This window comes from Sander lucioperca, chromosome 19, assembly GCF_008315115.2.
Source record: "Sander lucioperca isolate FBNREF2018 chromosome 19, SLUC_FBN_1.2, whole genome shotgun sequence".
NCBI lineage: Eukaryota > Metazoa > Chordata > Actinopteri > Perciformes > Percidae > Sander > Sander lucioperca.
The window spans coordinates 10,928,644-10,948,578 of NC_050191.1; the positions used below are offsets into that span (position 1 = coordinate 10,928,644).

At 41.2% G+C, this 19,935-nt stretch overlaps 1 protein-coding gene across 1 annotated transcript in view; it reads right to left on the minus strand.

Moving 5' to 3' along the window:
• The window catches only part of extl3 (exostosin-like glycosyltransferase 3), a 28,601-nt gene that overhangs the window by 2,455 nt on the left and 6,211 nt on the right, over window positions 1-19,935 (minus strand). The window contains exons 2-5 of the mRNA XM_031321634.2: window positions 3,626-6,255; window positions 2,905-3,032; window positions 1,380-1,524; window positions 1,136-1,264 (exon numbers count right to left, since the gene is read on the minus strand). Of these exons, the coding sequence (XP_031177494.1) occupies window positions 1,136-1,264; window positions 1,380-1,524; window positions 2,905-3,032; window positions 3,626-5,761 (2,538 nt within the window). The 5' untranslated portion in view covers window positions 5,762-6,255. The remainder of the gene's footprint in view (window positions 1-1,135; window positions 1,265-1,379; window positions 1,525-2,904; window positions 3,033-3,625; window positions 6,256-19,935) is intronic.

Genomic DNA, 19,935 nt, shown 5'->3' on the forward strand with positions numbered 1-19,935 from the left:
CAGAACATACCGTTTAAAAATATGAACACGCTAAGCATATTTTATTTTATAATTATATAACCTTACCTTATAATCTTACATATTATTTATAATACTAGCACTAACTTACTCTACACTACAAAAACAATGTTGTTTCTTTATTTCATGGATCATCAACTGGTGAGAATGCAAACTTTTTGCCTGGGACCATTTAGCACAGTATCATGTATGTAGCCATCAAGTGCGTAATTTAGACCCTCTTTACAAGATTCTCCTGTAAAATAAAATAAAAATTAGCTTGAAACACTAGTCAGTCGGAGGTGGCTTCAAACCAACTCAGGGAGCTAACAATAGCTTTATTAGCTCGACAGCTACAGCTGATAAAATCTGCTAGCAACAGTCATGCTTTTGTTAACCACTGTCCAAAATCAAAGACCCATTGGTTTAAAAAGTTTAAGTATTTCAAGTGGTAATTCTGCCACCAATATCATGTTATTGTAAACTGCATACTCTGCATACTGTATGTGTCTTGCAAATGGGGGCGGGGCTTAGCAAATGGTCAATAAAAAATAAAACAGAAATGAAGAAGAAAAAAAATCCCTAAAACTGAGTTTGAATTTTTCAATTCATCACCAGTGATCCATAAAATCATTTTATTTCCTGTTTTGTTGGTCTTATTTGGACTAAAAAGAGAAATATATACTCCATTTGGGACTCCACATTCAAACTTTCCCCAAATTCATTATTCACAAGGCTTATTCCTAGCTGCGAATTGCTGTCATGCAACACCCTCCATCAAAGCTGTCCTTAATTCCCCTCTGAAACACCTCTGAATATTAACACCCTACTAAATCAAAAAAGAACTCTCTGCTCCCAACAGCTTCCATGGCTTGATTGCTATAATTATTTGTCTAGCCATAAATATGCACTCCGGTAATAAATGTCCTTCCGGTAAAAATCCAGTGAAAGAAATCATGCATAACGCACCAATTCGATCTTGTGTTTTTGATTATCATTTGTGTGGAATATTGGATATGTCAGTTTGAGTAATGGCACAGCTAAGTGGACAAAAATATAAAAACACGGGGCCTGAGGGAGACACAAAGCTTACGGATGCTGAGCAGAGCACAGCCGGACAGCATGCTCTGTCACTGACCTTGATGGGTGGTTTGCGAGTGATGTGAGAGACCAGGAAGTTCATGGCGATGTCCTCGCAGTTTATGTACTCGTCCACCATGTCCCTGATGGCTTGGGGCATCACGTAGGAGTACAGGTAGGCATAGTACTACAACAATACAAACACGCAGGGGAACAAGTGAATGATATGGCTATGAGACAGCAAAAAGAGAATTTTGGCTGAATGTTGATATGGTTTTTTTTTGGGAGGTACAAGTTCTGACCTTATGGAAGAAAGCAGCTCCTGTCAGGACCATGGAGAGCTCACAGGAGTAGTTGGAGTTGTACAGCCAGGACTGATGGTTCACGTCCCACGCATGATACCTCCCGGGGAAACCCACGATGCGATCTCTGGCCTCACGCCACACTCTGAGAGACACCACCAAACACAAAGTCAACAGAATTCCTCATTTTCAATCAATTAATTAAAACTTGACTGGGCAGAATTAATAAATGTTTTATGGCTGAATTTTTATTGTGGTTAATTGTCACTTTTTTATGATCATTAGTTTGGTTTCTGAGTGTCTGTTCCTGCATATGCAACCCTTTTGCATCCATCTGTTTCAACTCGTCATCTACAGTATTTAGGCAGTGTGACAACTATTTGCCTCTCGGGAACAATTAAGTAACCATTCTGTTGGCTTCTATTATAGTATATTTAAAACCAAAATGTCACTCTTGGCTCAAATGTACACATACAGTAGCCCAGTAACTACAGGAAAGTCTTGGACAAAAAAAGCTGTTTCAGTTTATCAGATTAGATACTTGGAATTCCTTCTACAGACACTGAAGATGCGAGAAATCTCAAAAAGCAATCTACTACCAGAAAATGAGCTCATGTGAGACCACTTAAATGTGTAACACACTCAGCTCCTGCGTAATGTTTCCTCTTTGGCGAGAGTGGAGGTGAGGAAACATTCCTGGGTAATTCTGGCAGAGTTTGAGATAATTCATGACAAATGACCCCCTACACACATACAGAGCCAATGTTTTGCCTGCCTGGACAAGCTGCTACAGCATCAAGTTGTAGATGAGTCTGGGAGAGGGAGGGGTGGTACACAAGAAAAAACCTTAACGTGCTCCTTTAATTGGTTTAAACATGGCCTTCACATTTGGCTTATGGAAGTACAGTATTAGCAAATGAATCATAAATACAAGGCACTGGCAGCATGTTTCTCTGTTATTTTCACTGGTTCGGTCTCAAGGGGTTGGTTCAGTTTCTCCTAATTCAGTGTTTTCAGGAATGTGATGCATTTTATTTTTTTAACATTTTCACTTCTCACTGGAGACGAAGCTTTCCCTTCTATATTACTGCATTTTATCCAACTTTCTTCACAGCACTTCTCCTGAGAAAAGAAATAATTATATCTAGGGTTGCAACCTATTATCATTATCAAACTTTTAAATCAATTGCCTTGTCAATGCAGTGCTTTTTAAAAAGGTGAGCACTTATGCAAACAACTATCGATGTATTTGAAATTAATTTAAATTAGTAGAGATCTGTTTTCACTTTGACAATAAAGTGCATTTTTCTGTTTATCAGTTTAAACAAAATCCACATTTAATCTACTTTGATTCAATCTTGAAAGATGATGAAATACTTTTGATTTTAAAACGGAAAAATGTCAAAAAGTAATGACAACTGCCTATATGTTACCAGAGCCGAAAGTGACTACAAATTTTGTCTATAGGGTAATTCTCTTGTATATGAATCCTTAGAGCCTCGTGCATTCTGTCACCATCACTGACCTGAACCCGAACATGATCTCATCATGGCGAAGATGAGCATCATCATCAATCGACAGAATGGCCTCGGTTTCCACGGCGTCCCAGGGAAGGAAGCGGTTGTTGAGGCTGTTCTTTTCTGTGCGGACAACCTGCAGGCGCAAGACAAGATTCTGCTCAGCAACATTTCTGTAAGTAGTGATACTTTTAAGAAATCCAACTACTCACAGCAACTCCAGTTAGTATAGTTAAGTACACTTTAAGTAATGCTATACACAGAACATTTTGTACTTCTACCTGACCTTAATAACTGCACTAACCGATCTCTACTCTTTAGTAAAATTCATCTGAGCACAGAAGTATTCTATACATGGGACGGCATTCCATCCATGTGCCATATAGAAACACTAAACATATAATCTTAGTGCCAGATAGCACCAAAGACTTGACCAGCACTGACAAGTTAGAATCTATTCTTTAGTTCCTCTATTACAGCCTACCACTTGTCCCCATCACAAACTAATGATGTGAATATGAACCACATTAATAGTTTATTTTCCAGGACTTATTCAATAGCACAAATTGTATTATTCATGGATGTCAGACTTCTTCACATCTTTTTAGTAAAGCTGCTTCAGAGAGACAGGATGAGACGGAGATGTTTTCCTTACAAAAGAAACCAACACCGTGTAGATGAATATGTGTGCATTTGTTGAATTGGAGGAATTTTTGAAGGAGCACTCACCACAATCGGCAGACCGATGTCTGGCCACAGCAGGTCATCTGAAGGAGGCTTGGGTGAGTTCCACACCACCACTACCTTGTTGAGGTACGGCAGTCCATTGAGCCTCTCCAGAGAGTTCATCAGCACCTCCTCCCTCTCATAAGTCAGCATGACCACAGTGAATTGTTCTCGGGGCACGTTCCCTCCAAGAGCTGCCTGAAACTCCTTCCCCGAGCCTCCCGTACCTCCACCGATAGGCCTGAAACCAGTACCTGAGCCAAGGAATTTGGCTTCAGAGGGCAGCACAGGGTCCAGAGGAGTGTGAGGGAAGAGATGGAAAGGACCCGGGGCCTGGTTCCATGCTCTATAGGTGTCTGCAGCTGTGTATGTGAAGTTGCGGAGAAAGCGTGGAGAGGCGTAGGGGGGCTCTGTCTCGACAGGACCCAAATCCAGATCACCGTTGTCAGCCAGGTTGGCATCAGTTCCTGCCAGCTTCCCTGCTTTGTGGGGAATCTCGTGGACTGGCTCTTCTTTGATGGGTGCAGCAGGAACCTGGATGCTGGTTCTGATGCTGGCCAGGAGGGTGTTAAGAACATTCTCTGAGGTGGAGAAGTAGGTCTCCCACAGAAAGCGGCCCTGTCGCCTCATAGCCAACATGTCATTGTCTGATAGGCTGCGCAGCAGGAAGTGTAGCTCTGTGACACGAGGCTTGGGGACTATAATGGCAGCTTCACTCCATCGAATAAACTGGTGATATGGAAGTCTGGAGTGATCCCCCAATACGACTGGGATGGTCCCTACCTCTAGGGCCTCAAAGAGCCTCATCCCACAGCCTGCTGAGGCCACCAGCTGTCCATCCCCTGGAGCAATCACCAAGCCAAACGTTGAAACCTTGAGCACCTCCAGCCTGTCCTCCCTCTCTCCACAAAGAGCCCACTCAGTTGGCAAACTTGGCCGTGGGTTCTTGCAGGTAAACTCCACCAGCACCTGATCCAAGTGGCTGTCCTGCACCGCCTTTAAGGTGCCGATGATGCGATCATCGTAGTCGGCTGGTGGGTCTCCTTCCATTTCCTCCTCGAAAGACTGAGGGGGTGCCTCCTGTAAGCTGCTCCTCAGTGACTCCACCCTCTCGCCCTGGAAGGTGAAGAGGTATTTCCTCTTTACAGGAACTTGAGGGGGCACTTCCAAAAAGTTTGGTTCTGTGAGGGCATGAACCAGTGGGGACACAACCAAGTCAAAGCCCTCACGGTACTGCTGCTCCAGAAAGGTGGACTGAGCGACTGCCGCCCGTCCTGTGCTCACATTATACAGGAAGTTCTGTGTCATGGACTTTCTGGAGAGATGCACCAACACATGATTGTGTCCATCAGATCTCCAGTAAGGGAGAGCTTTTAGTTGCTTCTCCAGCTCTAAAGGAGATGGCAGTGGGGAGACTGACTCCTGCAGCTCCCCTACCAGCACCAAATACAGACAGGCAATGCTGGGGTTGTCAGTTATATAAAGGTTGTTCTTAACTGATGCTGCAAAAGCCTGCTTCACCAGGGGGTCAAGATAGTCCGCCCATGGATAGGAGCCCGTGTCGTAGACATACACAGGAAACCCAGACGTAAGAGGGCAGCGCGCATAGTCGAAGCAGGAGCGTAGGCGGCAGGAGCGCCCAGACTTGGGTGGTGGCAGTCCTGGGTCCTCTTTGTCTGGCAGCAGCCTGACCGGCAGTGATAGCTTGGGCTGGTTCTGGGCCATTAATTCTTTATAGGAATGCTCTGTCTGGCTAATAACATTCTTCAGCTGCAGCAGATCCTGCTTGGCGCTGTCAATGCTGCGCTTGCAGGCCTCAATGCGCAGGTTGAGTCGGGCGATCTCCCCGTTGAGCTCCTGCCTCTTGGCCTCCAGCTGCAGCAGCTCCTCGCTGACAGACTCACGGATTCGGCACAGATCCTGCACATGTTTGGCCTCACACAGTTCGCCACCGGGCCGCGGCCCAAAGATGCGCTTATCAGGACCCCCAGCTTCGTCAATGGTAGTGAGGTAGTAGTGGGCAATGAGGGGGAAGAAGACCAGGATGAAGAAGAGCATGAAACTGAGCCAGGTGAGACGCACACGCCGTAACACCCATGGCTGGCCACCGGCACCGACCCCACCACCGTTACGCTGCATTGTTGACTCTCTCAGTCTGCTCCTCGCCCCACCAAGGAACCGTTGCTATGGAGATCAGCAGCAGCCATGATACGACCTTGTCAGCAAGGCAGTGGGCTGGATATTTAAAACATCTAAGCTGGGCTCTGTTCTCCTGTAAAGCTCATCTGAGGCTGTTTGCCCGCTCTTAAGAGTCCTGTGGATATTGGCTCAAGGTTCAGCCTCCCCTGTATTCTAATATGTACTCTGATGTGTTATAGCCCACACAAACTAATGCCATTTCTATTGTGAGGTTCAGCTTTCTTCCAAATCTATGTCAGAAAACAGTTCCGCATCTGGAGAAGGGTTCCCCTCGATGGGCAATGCAGGGAGGGCATGGCTGCTCACAGGTCAGTGAGATAGCTGGGTGGGCAAGTTGCTTCCATCTGGGTTGTGCTCATTTTCTGGCCTCTTGTCAGGAATTACTCTAGAGATGGGGGCTTCTGAAATCTTCCTCTCCTTGTCAAAACAGGCACCTGGGAGAGAATAACAGAAACAAAAGATTAAATAATTATCTGAAGCAAGATCAAAGTGACTAAGTATAAGAAAGAATGAGCTGCATTAAATAGATTAGTTGAGGTAGCGCCCACAAACACAGTCTTATGTTCTAAATCATCTTTTTCATGCACCTATCAAAACGCATGACTGAGAACTGCAAGCTGCAGTTAGTGAAGCAAAGTCATTAAATATGGCCAAGACGTTGGTGACTTCTTTCTTTTGCACTAAAAGTGACCGTCTTGTTTGTCGTTACAGAGACAGAAGAGGTGAAAGGATGCAGGGCCCTAAGGTAAGGTTCAGTAGCATTTATTTATAGTCAGGCTTTCCATAGTCAACCACTGTAAATGTTTTTTTTATGAAGCAAGACTCTGCAGCTCATCCTTTTTTCCACTGCATTATGTGCATGATTGCCTAGTCCAGGAAAATAAATCATCAGTGTGCTGCAGAATACCAGGGGGTATATTTTTATTCTTTCAATTTCCTCTCTTTCCAAGTCACACAGAATGAGCACAAAACAGGGGAGAGCCATCACTAGTAAACTACACACAGTAGGCAAGCTAACACCACCAGCAAATCTCATTAAAGGCCTCCTCTTGCATCCCAACCTCATCACTGACTCAAATTACTGAGCATCCCTGATAACAGTACATCTTAGAAAGTGATGTGGAATTATCTTCACTGGCTCAGAAGAGAAAAGGGCTCAGGCTGTCACAAAGGAAACCAGCTGCACCTTCTGATGCAGACTACTGTATTCTTGCTAGTATTACTTCAAAGTTTTCAAAATGTTCCAGAGGCCACTGGAGGTGAGCTTTCAGAATATAATGGCTTGTGTTTTATCTTAAGATCAATGCAATAATATCTACAAATACATTTCCCTCTTCAGCCCATTTTTACCCTGTTAAGTGCTGGTTAGAAAATACAAAGAATGTAAGAAAAATTCAAGGCCTCAGGAGATGCATTTTCTCTTTGCAGATGTTTTGAAAAGACAGCCTGAGGCTAAAATCCACAGCAAAACTGGAAGTTGTAGGAGGTCCCCTTAAAAACGCGTCAACGTCTCTAAAAGAAATCTTACATCATGAGCTTAATCTAAATTTCAGGACAGATTGTTTCTTTCCACAAGCAGCAGGCTTTTTGAGCTCTATAGCTATATCACACCACAGCACAAGCCCCAAGGATGTCAACTGATAGGCAAAGTGCCAAACAATTCTTATCAAATACAGTACTAAACACTGAGTGTGAGCCTTGAAAAAGCAGTGCAGTTCAGAGTCACACAGACCACAGGCGAAAAGGAACGCAGGTCGTGTTTACCTTTTGTCGATATTAACAGCTCCTCTTGATAAGGATATTATTCCCACTACTGGTGAATAAAACCTCTATGGGTATGTTTTCATTACTGCCTGGTTAGATCACAACATAGACAGATACCATCTTAAAAACAAACAAAGAACAAAAAAGGCTTCTTTTTTCTGAGTCAAGTAATCATTTCTCTGTGCTGCCTCCTTTTGACGGGCATTTCTGATGTTTAGAGATTACTTCTCCACCGACTCTCCTGAAAAACAGCATCTTGCAAAACAGCTGGCGCACATTTGAGGAGCAGAAGCTTTTCTTTAAGCTTTGTCAAATAAAGTTGTGTTAGCCAGCAGCACTAAGCATGAAGCCACCTGGATACACAACATTACCAAGTTACTGACCAAAGGCTGATTTGAATTATCCAATTGCCAGTTTAAATAGCAATTACAGAGTGTCAGTATGCATTAGATACAGAAGTGGAATGAACAGTATATTATTGGCTACAAAGGTGCAGCCACAGTCAAATGAGGAAACCGAGCAATCCAGGTCAACATTATACAAGATGCTCTGCTACTACAAAGTAACTACAGGCCAGTTTGGTGTAGTTAGGAGGGAACATGTACAGTAAAACCTCCCAGGACATATGACCCTTTGGACGCTACCCATCATCTTGCTGCTCAGGGATGTGCGGAGTGACCGAGTGGCGACTATCACAACAGTCTGATTAATTGCTGCATGACTGCCAGTGTCACAGGGGCAATGGCAGACAGATGTTGGCAATGCTGTTGCTAGGCCTAATCTGGAGCCAAAAACATGCTGATTTAAAGCTCTGCCCGTGTCTGCTTCTGGGGAACAGAGCAACACACACAGATAGAAACTAAATCCCAATCTCAGTTGTAGCTTTCTAATCTGCAGAAAGTCTCCTTTCCACTGCAGTCATCTTAATCTTTCTGCTGTTTGCATGGAAAACACACAGGAAAGCATTGATCACTCTGGATTTACTTTGTGGGGATCAATGATAATGCCATCATTACCTACCGCTGAGCTGCGAGGCGGTTTGGTGTTAAGCACGTAAAGAGCTGCCGTTATAGCCATTTTCACTGGTAGGCTTTAGCATGCAAGATGGCTCAAGTCTAAGAGTGAGCTATAAAATATATTTGCACTCAGAGAGTTACTGACATGCCCGTCCTTGCCTTCACCTTATACAACACAGTCTGCAGTTACAATATTACATGAAGCTGCTGAGCAATAGTCACTGTATGGCTGCAGGGAACAAGTTACACATTACATTAAATTATTCTTTTGATAGACTTTGCCATGTTGAATTACGTCCTTCCAGATGATGACTAATCTCTGAGTAATATTATAGTGTAAATATTCCATTACTAACACTGAAAATCAATGCAAATGGGTTATACAATCCAGCCCTTTTTCAGAAGGCTAAATCCTGCAACACGTACAAATCAAGCGGTCTGTAGTCTTCTCAGGGGAAAGTAGAAGCTATAGCACAGCCGCCTCACTGATGACCCAGATAAAAAAACCTTTTGCTCCACATGGTAAGCACTGAGCAAGCAATGACTTAGTCAGCAAATTACTGGTCAGGCCTATGAATAACGCAGACTGAATTAGTCTAGCAGTATGTTAATTTGATTTAGAGGTATGGAAACTGACGAGATGCATTTAACACAAGCTTTAATATTATTCTAGTTCTTCTTTCCTGCCAAGTCAAAACGTGTGAAAGAACGTTACGTTTGCAGGCACTCAGCGATGCTTCATGTTGTGATTAATAGTACCATGCAGGTCTGGGCAGAATATCTTCATCTGAAGTCAAAAGAATACAGAAGAGTGTGGCTGTTTAGCTCAGTTGGTAGAGCAGGCATACATGTGCAGAGGGTTATTCCTCAATGCAGAAGGTCCAGGGTTCGAATCCGACCAGTAATGGTTTTCCTGCATGTCTCCCTCCCTTCCCCCCCCCCCCACTCTCTCTCTCCTCTGCTTTCCTATCCTATTATTGCATGCCCCCCCAAACCAAAAAGAATACAGAAGAGAGTCTCTCTCTGCACACTGGCTTTCTGAGACAGTCCTGAAATTCCTCTGTGAAAAAACAGGAAGTGCAGACAGAATTGACATCTCACAGTCCCATCATATGTGGGAGAGATGGGGGAATAGCAGCTGGAGCAGCTTGTGAATGAATAAAAGTTGAGGTTTCTGAGGTGGAGTGACATATCCTGCAACAAAACAGAGTGAGGATGTGCTTTTTTTCCCCAGCAGTCTAGGAGGCATTTGACTGAGTTTTAGACAGATAGTGAGACGAAATGAGGGATTTAAGGGATGACAGAAAGATCACACAGCTTGTATTTTTAATAAGGCCCCGGGTAGCAAGGCTCCAAGACGCAGCAACTGCAAGTACTGAAATATTAAGAAGATGGAACTTTGATTTTTATTTTAATGTGTCAAGAAGAAACAGCTAACTTCTAATGACAAGAATGAATTCAAACGCTCTCTTCCACTGCTAAAATCAATCTGAAAATAAATAATAAACTAAGACAAACTGTCAAAAAGCAGTCTGTAATTTCTCAGACAGCCTCCTTCGTAATCAATTAGTCTGGTTGGGCTTCTGGTCCAAAGTGCAAAGACTGAATTTCCATTTTATTTAAATGGCAACTAGACTGAGAGTCTACAGCTTTGTGAGACTGTACTTAGGCACAATGGGGCTTTCAGCTAAATGCTCACATCCTTATGCTAACATGTTCACAATGAGTATGCTTACATGTTGATGTTAACTTATTTAATAACACAACATTTGCTAATTAGTACTTAAGACAAACTACAGATGAGGCCGGTGTGAAAGTCATTAGTTTTGCAGGTATTTTGTCATAAACCAACGTATGGGACAAAGTGAAATTTTAGCCTGATGATGCCGCTATATAAAACGTCAGGAGCTCAAAGTTATTACAATTCTCCCTGAGGGGGATCTGTCTTTACCAAATTCCATTGCAATCCATCCAAAAGCTGTCAAGCCAATTTCCAAAGTGGCTCTTCATCAGGTAAATACGTTTTTGGGAAGCAGAAATCACCAAACATGTTTGGACTGCAACTGGACAAAAAAAGATCTGTATGTTTTTTGCACACTGATTGCTGAGATATTTCAATGAAAAACAAAAACGTCAACCTCATGGTGGCGCTAGAGGAAAAGTCATGGGATCACCAAAGTAGGTAAGATTCATTCTCTGGGGACAATGAATGAATTTGGCCAACATTGCCGTCCACAGAAAAATGCGGCTAACATTCTTACCTTTCATTCACTAAATAACTCTGCCCATATTTGCCACAACTTACAGTATATCCAAACCACAATGGTCTGAAAGAAAACTGTCCAAGGACAAAAGGAAGGACTCGTTCTACAAAGTTACAATGTTACACATGCTTCAACAATACCTGAGTATTTCTCTAAAGTCAGCCACTTCTACTGCAGCAGTAGGAAGGTTAAACATACTGTAGGGCTGGGACCATTTATTGTAAATGCAGTGAAATCAATAAGAAAAATAACGTTTTCTTTCTTTCTCCATAAATAAATGTTCTGCACATGTATTACATTACAATAGGTGCTGAGGGAACTGAGAATGTTTAACCTTTTCTAATGGATTTTCTTGACAGGTCAGGGGTGTCATAAATTGTCTTTCTAATCACTCCGTTCTGTCCCTAACACGGCGCTGTACTAGAGCTGTCGATTAGTTGACGGAGAGGAAATTGATTTGTCATTTTATACTAGCAAAATGCCAAACGCCTTCTTCTTCCAGCTTCTCTAATGTGTGGATTTACTGCTTTGCTCTGTTTTATATAATTTTAAACTTTGAGCCTTCCTCTTATAAGTTGGACAAAACAAGACATGTCAACAAGACAGGAAAATGTCACCTCGGGTTTTAGGCAATAGTGGCATTTAAAAATATATATATATATTTTCAGACATTTTACATTTTTAGTTGCAACCCTAAGCTGTACTTTTATTTATTTTTTTAAAAGATACTAGTAAAAACAGAAGCATGTGAGTGTTAAATCCAAATATACACAACTCTAGCTTACTGCAGCAGTGAGCACAGGCCTCTGGAGGTGATGCTGCTGCACTTCAGAAACTCATCATGGTTTCTGGGACTTCAGGTTATCCTGACGCATTTCTCACCTTAAAGGTGCTCTGGCGCATTGTGCTTGCCGACAACCCTTCAAATAATGAATTGTGATTTCATGGAGAGGATCAAGGTAGGGCACTCCATGTGGATGTGGTGGGGGGGTGGGGCAGATGGAGGCAGCTGCAGGGGAAAGCACAGTCAGACAGCTGTGTGAGGGGAGCAGCTGTTACAGCCATGGATCACAGTTCATCTGCAGACGGCTGACTGAGCCACCTCAAGGACCCTTTTCACTTTTTTTATTACAAACATTACAGAAGTGCCTGTAGTAGAGCTGTGGAGTGGTTCTCAAAAAGGTAAATGAAAATCCAATGAAGTAAATAGCTGACAAGGGTACTTAATCACATTCAGGCAAAAATCAAAAATTTCCATATAACTGTGCTGCTCATTAATTAGCAACATTGCCAACAATAGCCTATTAGCTATTAGCTAACAGTTTAGAAAATTCTATGAAAGTATAGTTATAAGTATGGTTTGTCGCTTTACATCTTCCTATAGTCCACCCTAATGTGCTTTGTTGAAAACTACTGAATACTTTGCCATACAGGCCTTATTAAAGAAATGTTAAGTACAGTTATAATAACGACGGTATTACATTTTAAGTACCACACCCTGTATCAGCATTCAAAACTTTCCAGTGATGCTGGTGGGTGCTGCTTCCTGGTGCTCCATTTATTATATAATAATGCTGAAGAGATGACAGTGATCATCAGGAGTATCGGTGTGGTGGTGGCCCGGCGCAGGAGCAATTAAGATCGCCCTCCATGTGGACCACCTCCTACTCAGTGCAGAATATATGAGTGTGTTGACCTTTATCTCTCAGTGTGTGCAATTAAACAGTGAGAGAAGCCAAAGAAAAAATGGAGGCAGACAAGAAACCCACCCTTCACTGTCCTATTGTTTGGAAACACATCACACGACTCATCTGGTGATGTGTATTTATAACTTTGCGGAATACCATTAAGCATGGCAGAGACAGGGAGAGATGTAGATAAACAGAACAAGACACAGAGAGAGAGAGAGATAACTAGAGAAAGAGAGAGAGAAGGAATGAGTTCATAATGACAGATGGGCCAGAGTGCCTTCCAACCTCCAAAGCTCCTGCAATATGACAAAGATTACACAGGAGAGCAATTCAAAAAAAGGTGCCCATGTCCTTGTGGGATGGCACATGTTCAACTTTTAAAAGACAACCCAAGGTAAAACAAACATAAAATGTATCCCAAATTATTCTTGACCACATCCAACTTGGCAACTTGACCACATCCGTCGACCAATCTGTGATCATCTTCAGGGATGAGGCTGTGTGTTTGTAAGAGCTGGGAGAGTGATAAACAAAATGCATCACACTGGCTTTGCAGCAAGTGCTAATCTGTCACTGAATACTCTGCTGTAAAACTGCTGTGGCATGAGCTGCGCCCACAGGGGTGAGGCGAGGAGAGACTCGCACTGCGTTGGGGAGAATTCAAAATGTGACAGCCAATTAGAGTCAGCAGACGTACAGACACACAGGACTCCCCCAACAGCTCACATGTTTCTAATGAGCTCCAACTTCCAAATATACATTTTTGATATTTAGTTGCCTTGTCTTTGCTAGAAACTTACACAGTAGGAAAAAATGGAATTATCGGTGTCCTTCGGTTTCCCAAAATGTCTTTGTTAGCATTGTTTCTTTGCTCCTCCCTAAAAACAAAGGACAGAGTTAGCAACTTGCAGCTGGTTTTCCCTCTTTCCTTTAATTATGGTTCAACTTGTGTCTTTTTTAAAGTCAAATATAATTGATGTTGGACTGAATCTTTTAGAACCAAAGTGCAGTCAAAATTTGTCTATTTTAATGTTTTAAAAAAATTTCAATTATGTCTGCCTCGGAATGACAGTCTAAAGCCACATACACATGATAAGCGATTTGCTCTCTGTGCACCGCTAGGCAGAGCGCAGAGCAAAGCGCAGCGAGCAAAGCAAAGCGCAACGCAGGTATTCGTCATCAAGGGTGGCAAGGAAGCTATTTCCCCGTTGCTACGTAACGACATGCTGTTATCTCATTGGTTGCGCTTTCAAAAAGGTCAGCAGCAACTAGGTCAAAGTTGAAATAATTTGAACTTTGAGCGCAGCGCAAAGCGGCAAATCCAAGCAGTGCGCGACGCCAGGGGTAGCGCAGCGCATAGATGGCCGCGCAAAGCGGTTTTGCCGCCTATCATGTGTAGGCGGCTTAACAGTCTACAGAGGAGGGCAGGAAAGATAAGTGAATGTGTTTAAGTTGCAGATTGAATCTGCATTGTTCAAATAAAAATGTATGAGATGAGTTCAGTGAGCAGACTCCAGGCAAGATGCACAACTAATTGCTCTTGATGTGGTGTGAAAAGCAGCATTAGGCTGTTTCCTTGGCTTTTCCACTTCGTGCACGGTCTGGTCATACATTTAGCTTTTTAAAATTGTATTTACATATGAGCTGGATTGCTAATAAGGTTATCTAATGGAATTATGAGCCGGAAGAGTTAAATGTCTTTCTAAAGTGTCTATGTGGAGAATATTTTCCTATTTCTTCTATTAGGTCTTCCACATCTGTAAAGAGAACTGCAGGGACACTAAAGCTTTGACTGACTGAGGATACTTTTGACTTGCTAATGCCAATATTGATTTGGTTTTGAATAGTTTTCACTCCATCCAAAGGTGCAGCAAATGTCCGACAGGGTGACGGGAAGGAGAAGGGAGGAAAAAAACATTTGCAGAGAAGAAACCGGAAATATAACTTGCTTCTCATGTGTGGTCACAAACAGTAAGCTTCTGTAGCAGTTTGCGCTCTGATCCCAAAAATAAATTAGCTGACCTAGCTCTCTTGATTCGTCCACACAGTTGGTGCCGATGATGAGACTCCTGAATTAATCAGTGATGTTGGAGCTGATATTGTTGACTGATCAGGTGAAGAAACTACAACATTACTACTACTGCGACTATCAACATTTAACTTTCAGTAGGGAGGAATTATCTGAAACCTACACAAAGAAATGTTCCAGTACCATTTTATAGACGTATAGTGCAAGGTCAAATGTTTCCGTTTGTTCCCCAAAGGTCCAAACTGTGGCCTGACTAAACTAGACTTGTCCAGTCTTGTTTCTCTGCAGAATGTAAAAACCTTTGAAATAACACTAGGGTGAATAGCTCCTTTGCGCAGTGGTTGTGTAAAATCTCATCTTCATTTCTATGCAGCACTGGCCGGCCAATATTTACATAACAGTTCCAATATGTTCATATATAGGTCTTTTGAAGATGAAACACTAAAATGACTTTTTTGGATAGTCAAAGTACAAACAAGCTTCTCATCCATGTTCTGCAACAGGGCACCCATGTTCCTTGTCAACAACTATATTGTCAAGCCCCGTCTTCAGAGGGAATTTCTGTGCTCGAATGCCTGCAACTGGTATTTGACCTATTCATTACCAAAAATCTAATTACAGAGTGCCACATGGTACTCATTTAACCGTTCGCGTCTACATAATTACTTTAGGCAGAGATGAAAAGGGACTTAAGAGTCTGAGGCTACAAACAGGCCTGTCATACACCGTCCACCCTGGCAGAACCACGTAAAACATCACCTAAAACAGAAACTACAATCAGTTTAGGGATGAACACTGTATTTACCAGCATTGTGTGTGGCTACTCTGTGGCTCAAGTGGTTTGTGGTTATTGCCTAAATTAATTTTCATTTTCATACTTATACCGATCTCCCTATATCTACAGATGCTACTTTATCTCACTTCCTAAATCCCTTGTAAATAACTTCTAAATACAGTACTTATATTCATCACATTTAGAGGTCGACCGGCCGATTTTTGGCATTTTTTAACATAATCGGCATCAGCCAGTATATCAAGCCGATTAATAGGCAGGCGCATCTGCGGGCAGCCTAGTGTTAAAAACATAACACTTCAACAAATGAACAATGATCTAACAAACAAGGTGAACAAGAACTGACTTTAGAGAGCCCTAGTCTTATGTGATTCAACAGGAGTTAGGAGGAAATAGTGTTGAGATTAATAATAACATGTCACTTTCTGTGAAGCAGATTTGTATTCTCAGAAGTTTAATAAATGCTGCTAAGTGCACTAAACTTTATTTTTTTTCATTTAAAAGTTTATTTGACAAAGTTTATTTTCTTCTTACCTGTTTCGTTTATTTAATATATTATTTATACAATATACAGTATGTTTGTACATTATACATTTTTAATTGAAGTATAGGCTACAAGTGTAGATTGGTGAAGTGTTCAATAAATGTTTTTGTTGAGAAATTCTGTGTATATTAGTGTTACATTTTATCTTTCAAATAGAGGTTTAAAAACAAGCACATATCGGCCAAAATAAATCGGCAGCATTAATCGACCATCGGCTGACCCTGATTTCTAAAGATCGGCATCGGCCAGAGAAAACCCATATCGGTCGACCTCTAATCACATTTGACACACTTTCAACATTTTCTTCCTGGTTTGCTTTTGTGTATCAGTGTGTAAGATTTAGCGAGGCAATGATATCCCAATTTCTCGCATTGATCAATAGTCTCCTTCAGCAGGGTAAGCATTGTGGATTTCATGTAAGCATTTAGTGCTTCATAGTTATACTCTAATTTCAGCTAAAATAAGACCGGTTGTCTGAATTTTTCTAACCGGGCGCATATGAAATAGATCTTGCTACAGCTATGCAGAGTTAAATTGCAGTAAATTCTTTTCATTAATCAAGAGGCTTGGGACATTTCACAAGCTGAAATGTCACAATTTTGAAGGGCAGGACCGACCTTAATTAGTCGCCTGGACTATTATCAAGCGTTATCTGGAGCAAAGTGAATCCAGCAGGTCACAACTACAAGACACTTCAACAGCTCAGTGTTACAAAACTTTGTCCAAGACAGGAAGAAGAATGAGGCCAGGAAAAAACATGAAGAGTATTTTCGTATTCAAGAGTGGAAGCTGCTTCAGTGATTGAATATATGTCGAGTTCACTGCAGCAGAGGCTCTCGTGTGTCAAATAAAAAACTTTCTGTCTCTGGCTGAAGCAACATCTAAGCTGAAGTTGAATAAAGTCACAGTAGTAGTAGGATACACGTTAAGAAGAGTACAAGGGGGAGGCAAGTCCTAGATGCAACAACTGAACCTCCTCATATACTGATTCTTCATTTCCTGAAGCCAACCCAATAAGCATCAGTGCTTTGGGGAAACATCTAGTACAAAACTGGCAATCATTTTGTGGAGATTTAGAGGAAAGCATTATTGTCACTACTTTAATGCTTTTTATACACATTTATATAGCCAGGGTTTATTTATATATAGGTGAACGTTAAGTCAGTGTGACGACGAACACCACTGCTGCAGCCTTACTCTGGACCTTTGGTCTGGGGGAGTATTAGAATTGGCCCAATCAATGCAGAGTAAAGGTATGGATGGATAACATCCTTTATCATTGTGTAATTTCATATTACAATATTAATACCGTAAATTATCTAAAAAAATATTCAAGACACAGTTGATGGATAAAATAACCAGCTACGAACATAAAGGCAAGGTACTTTCACACAATGATGAAAAAGATCTAATAGAAATTCAATACTGCCTCATAGCAGTCCTCCTGTGGCCGAACACAACCAGAGATGTTAATGGGAAAAATGATGAGGCAAAATATCTAACAGTTGACAGATTTATATCGTCTCACTGTAGATATTGTAATGTTGCCAAACCCAAGTGCAAACAGTGAATCATTAAAAGGACAACACAAAAAACATTCTACAAATGTTAAAAGGAGGAGGAGAGTGACGTTTAAAGGAGTGTCTGATAGAAACACAAGGACACTTGGTCCTATTGCTGATGATAACTTACTTTGATGATTGTTTGACGTTTGTAGCCTTTACAATTCTGAACACCAGTAAGTTATGTTAAAAATGTCAAATTTGCAACATATATCTATTTCTTACAATTTTCCTCTAATTTGTAGGGCTGTGCTCGATTAAAGAAATTCTTAGTCGACTAACACTCATTCAATTGTATCGACTAATCGATTAGTTGATTTAAATCGACAGATCTGTAAATCTGAGTTTCTCCGCAAAGAGTCATGCAAAAGCACCACTTTAATTCTTGTGTTTACCAGAGATGTGCTCGTACGGTTCTTGGAAATAAGTCATTCAGCATGAAAAAAAGCATAAAACATGACTAATCGACTAAAGAAATCTAAGTTGACTAAGACCAAAACGACTGATTAGTCGACTAATCGACTAAGAGGGAGCAGCCCTACTAATTTGTTACAAAAAGAAAACTTCTCAAAACACACAGTGGGGTTTCTGATTAAATAAACAAGTTATGATGTCATGTATTGCTACACTGTACACCAGACAACATTTTGGGATGAGGTATGTACAGGGAGGAAGGCAGAGGCATCTGAGGGAAAATACCAGCCAGAACTTAAACCTACTTTCATCGTGACTTCTCTCTTGACCGACATAATTCTTTAAAGATGAAAGTACCAGTAGGCTACATGAAGCAGTTTTATGTACCCCCAACTGTCAACACATTGGGCAACTGGGGCCAAATATAACTAACTTTATCCTGGGGATCTCCATGTGGTTGTGAACAACTGTCTACATATGAGAGAGACTACCACCTGTTATTACAAACTATCTACTCTCACCATCTTGACTTTTTAATGAATAAAAGTCTGCCATAAAAAACAAACATGCATGGGTGTTTTTCCAAAGCAGATTCTCTGACTTGTCAAACACAGGAGTAAAAAAACAACATTAATGTGTCAGAGCATTGTGCATTTACATGGCTTACTGGCACACCAAAATGGAAGAGAGCCATCATTAATGGTATTACGTACACCTGTGTATTTCCAGCTATAATTAGTCAAAACGTCTAGTGTGAAAAAGGCCTATTTAGAACAGAAAGCCCCAGTATGACCTCAAGTACACCTGCTGGTATGTAGGCAGCAACTCCCTTACTTAGTTTGAACCATTTTCAAGTCAAGGTATGGTATATACATATGTCATATGAAAATAAGTTATTGTGCCTTTCTACTCTGTCTTCCCCTTAAAAACGTATGAACAGCTGTGCACTCTCAACAGTGGGCAAATGGAAGCATGGCTCCAAATATTTGCCTTGACGACAGAATCTAATTCTGGAGGTCTCTGCCAATTCCCTCTCCCAGCATCAACAACCATTCTGTGCCAGCCCCGCAATATCAGCAATTTGGCTAAATCCATAAACAGGACTAGTTTGTAAGCCATGATAATCACATTGAAAATTTGCCTATGTCTGGCTAACATTCAAAAGTGATTTAAATCCACAGAGAACTGTCCTCGTTCAATAATAAGGCCAATTTAAACATATCACCTTGATGCTGTTAGCACAAATATATTCAAAGTCACTGGCATTTCCTTTGTAGATATGAAACTGTTAAAAAAAAAAAAAAACTGACTACGGATTTGAGTTAAAAACTAGAAATGATTGGCACAACACAAAACACACAGCTGGTACATCAACAGAATAGTTTATATGGACACTATGAGCTAGGCATAGGAGAAGTCCATGCACTTAAAATCAATTTTGGTTCCAGTTTTTTTTGTGCAAATTGTACTAAATAGTATTGTTTCTTTCATGTATGGCTACAACTAGCAATATTATTATTATTTGTATTATCTTATTAATCCCCTGATTTTAAACTTTATCCTTGCACTGCTATAGTTTTTATATTACTATGTTTACATTATTCCCTTATATTGTCCATATTTAATGCTGGTCTCTAGACTTTATCCTTGCACTATTGGACCTATTTGCACTACCACCATGACACACACTCTCATAGAGCACCTTACCATACATACTGAATCACAGAGTCAGTTCCTGCCCTGTCACTGCAAGCGTCTCATGCTTATACATCCCTTAGTACATTCATGTGGATTTTTTATTTTTTATTTTGTTTGATTCAGTATTTTTTTCTTTTATTGTCCATGCTATTCATGTGGATTTGCTTTTTTATCATCCTGTTTGTGATGTATGTGAATGTTGTGTGTGATGTCTTAAGCTACTGGGACCTTGAATTTCCCCTTGGGGATCAATAAAGTATCTATCTATCTATCTATCTATCTATCTATCTATTACTTTCACAATTAATCATTTAGTCAACGTAAATCGTTTCAATGTTA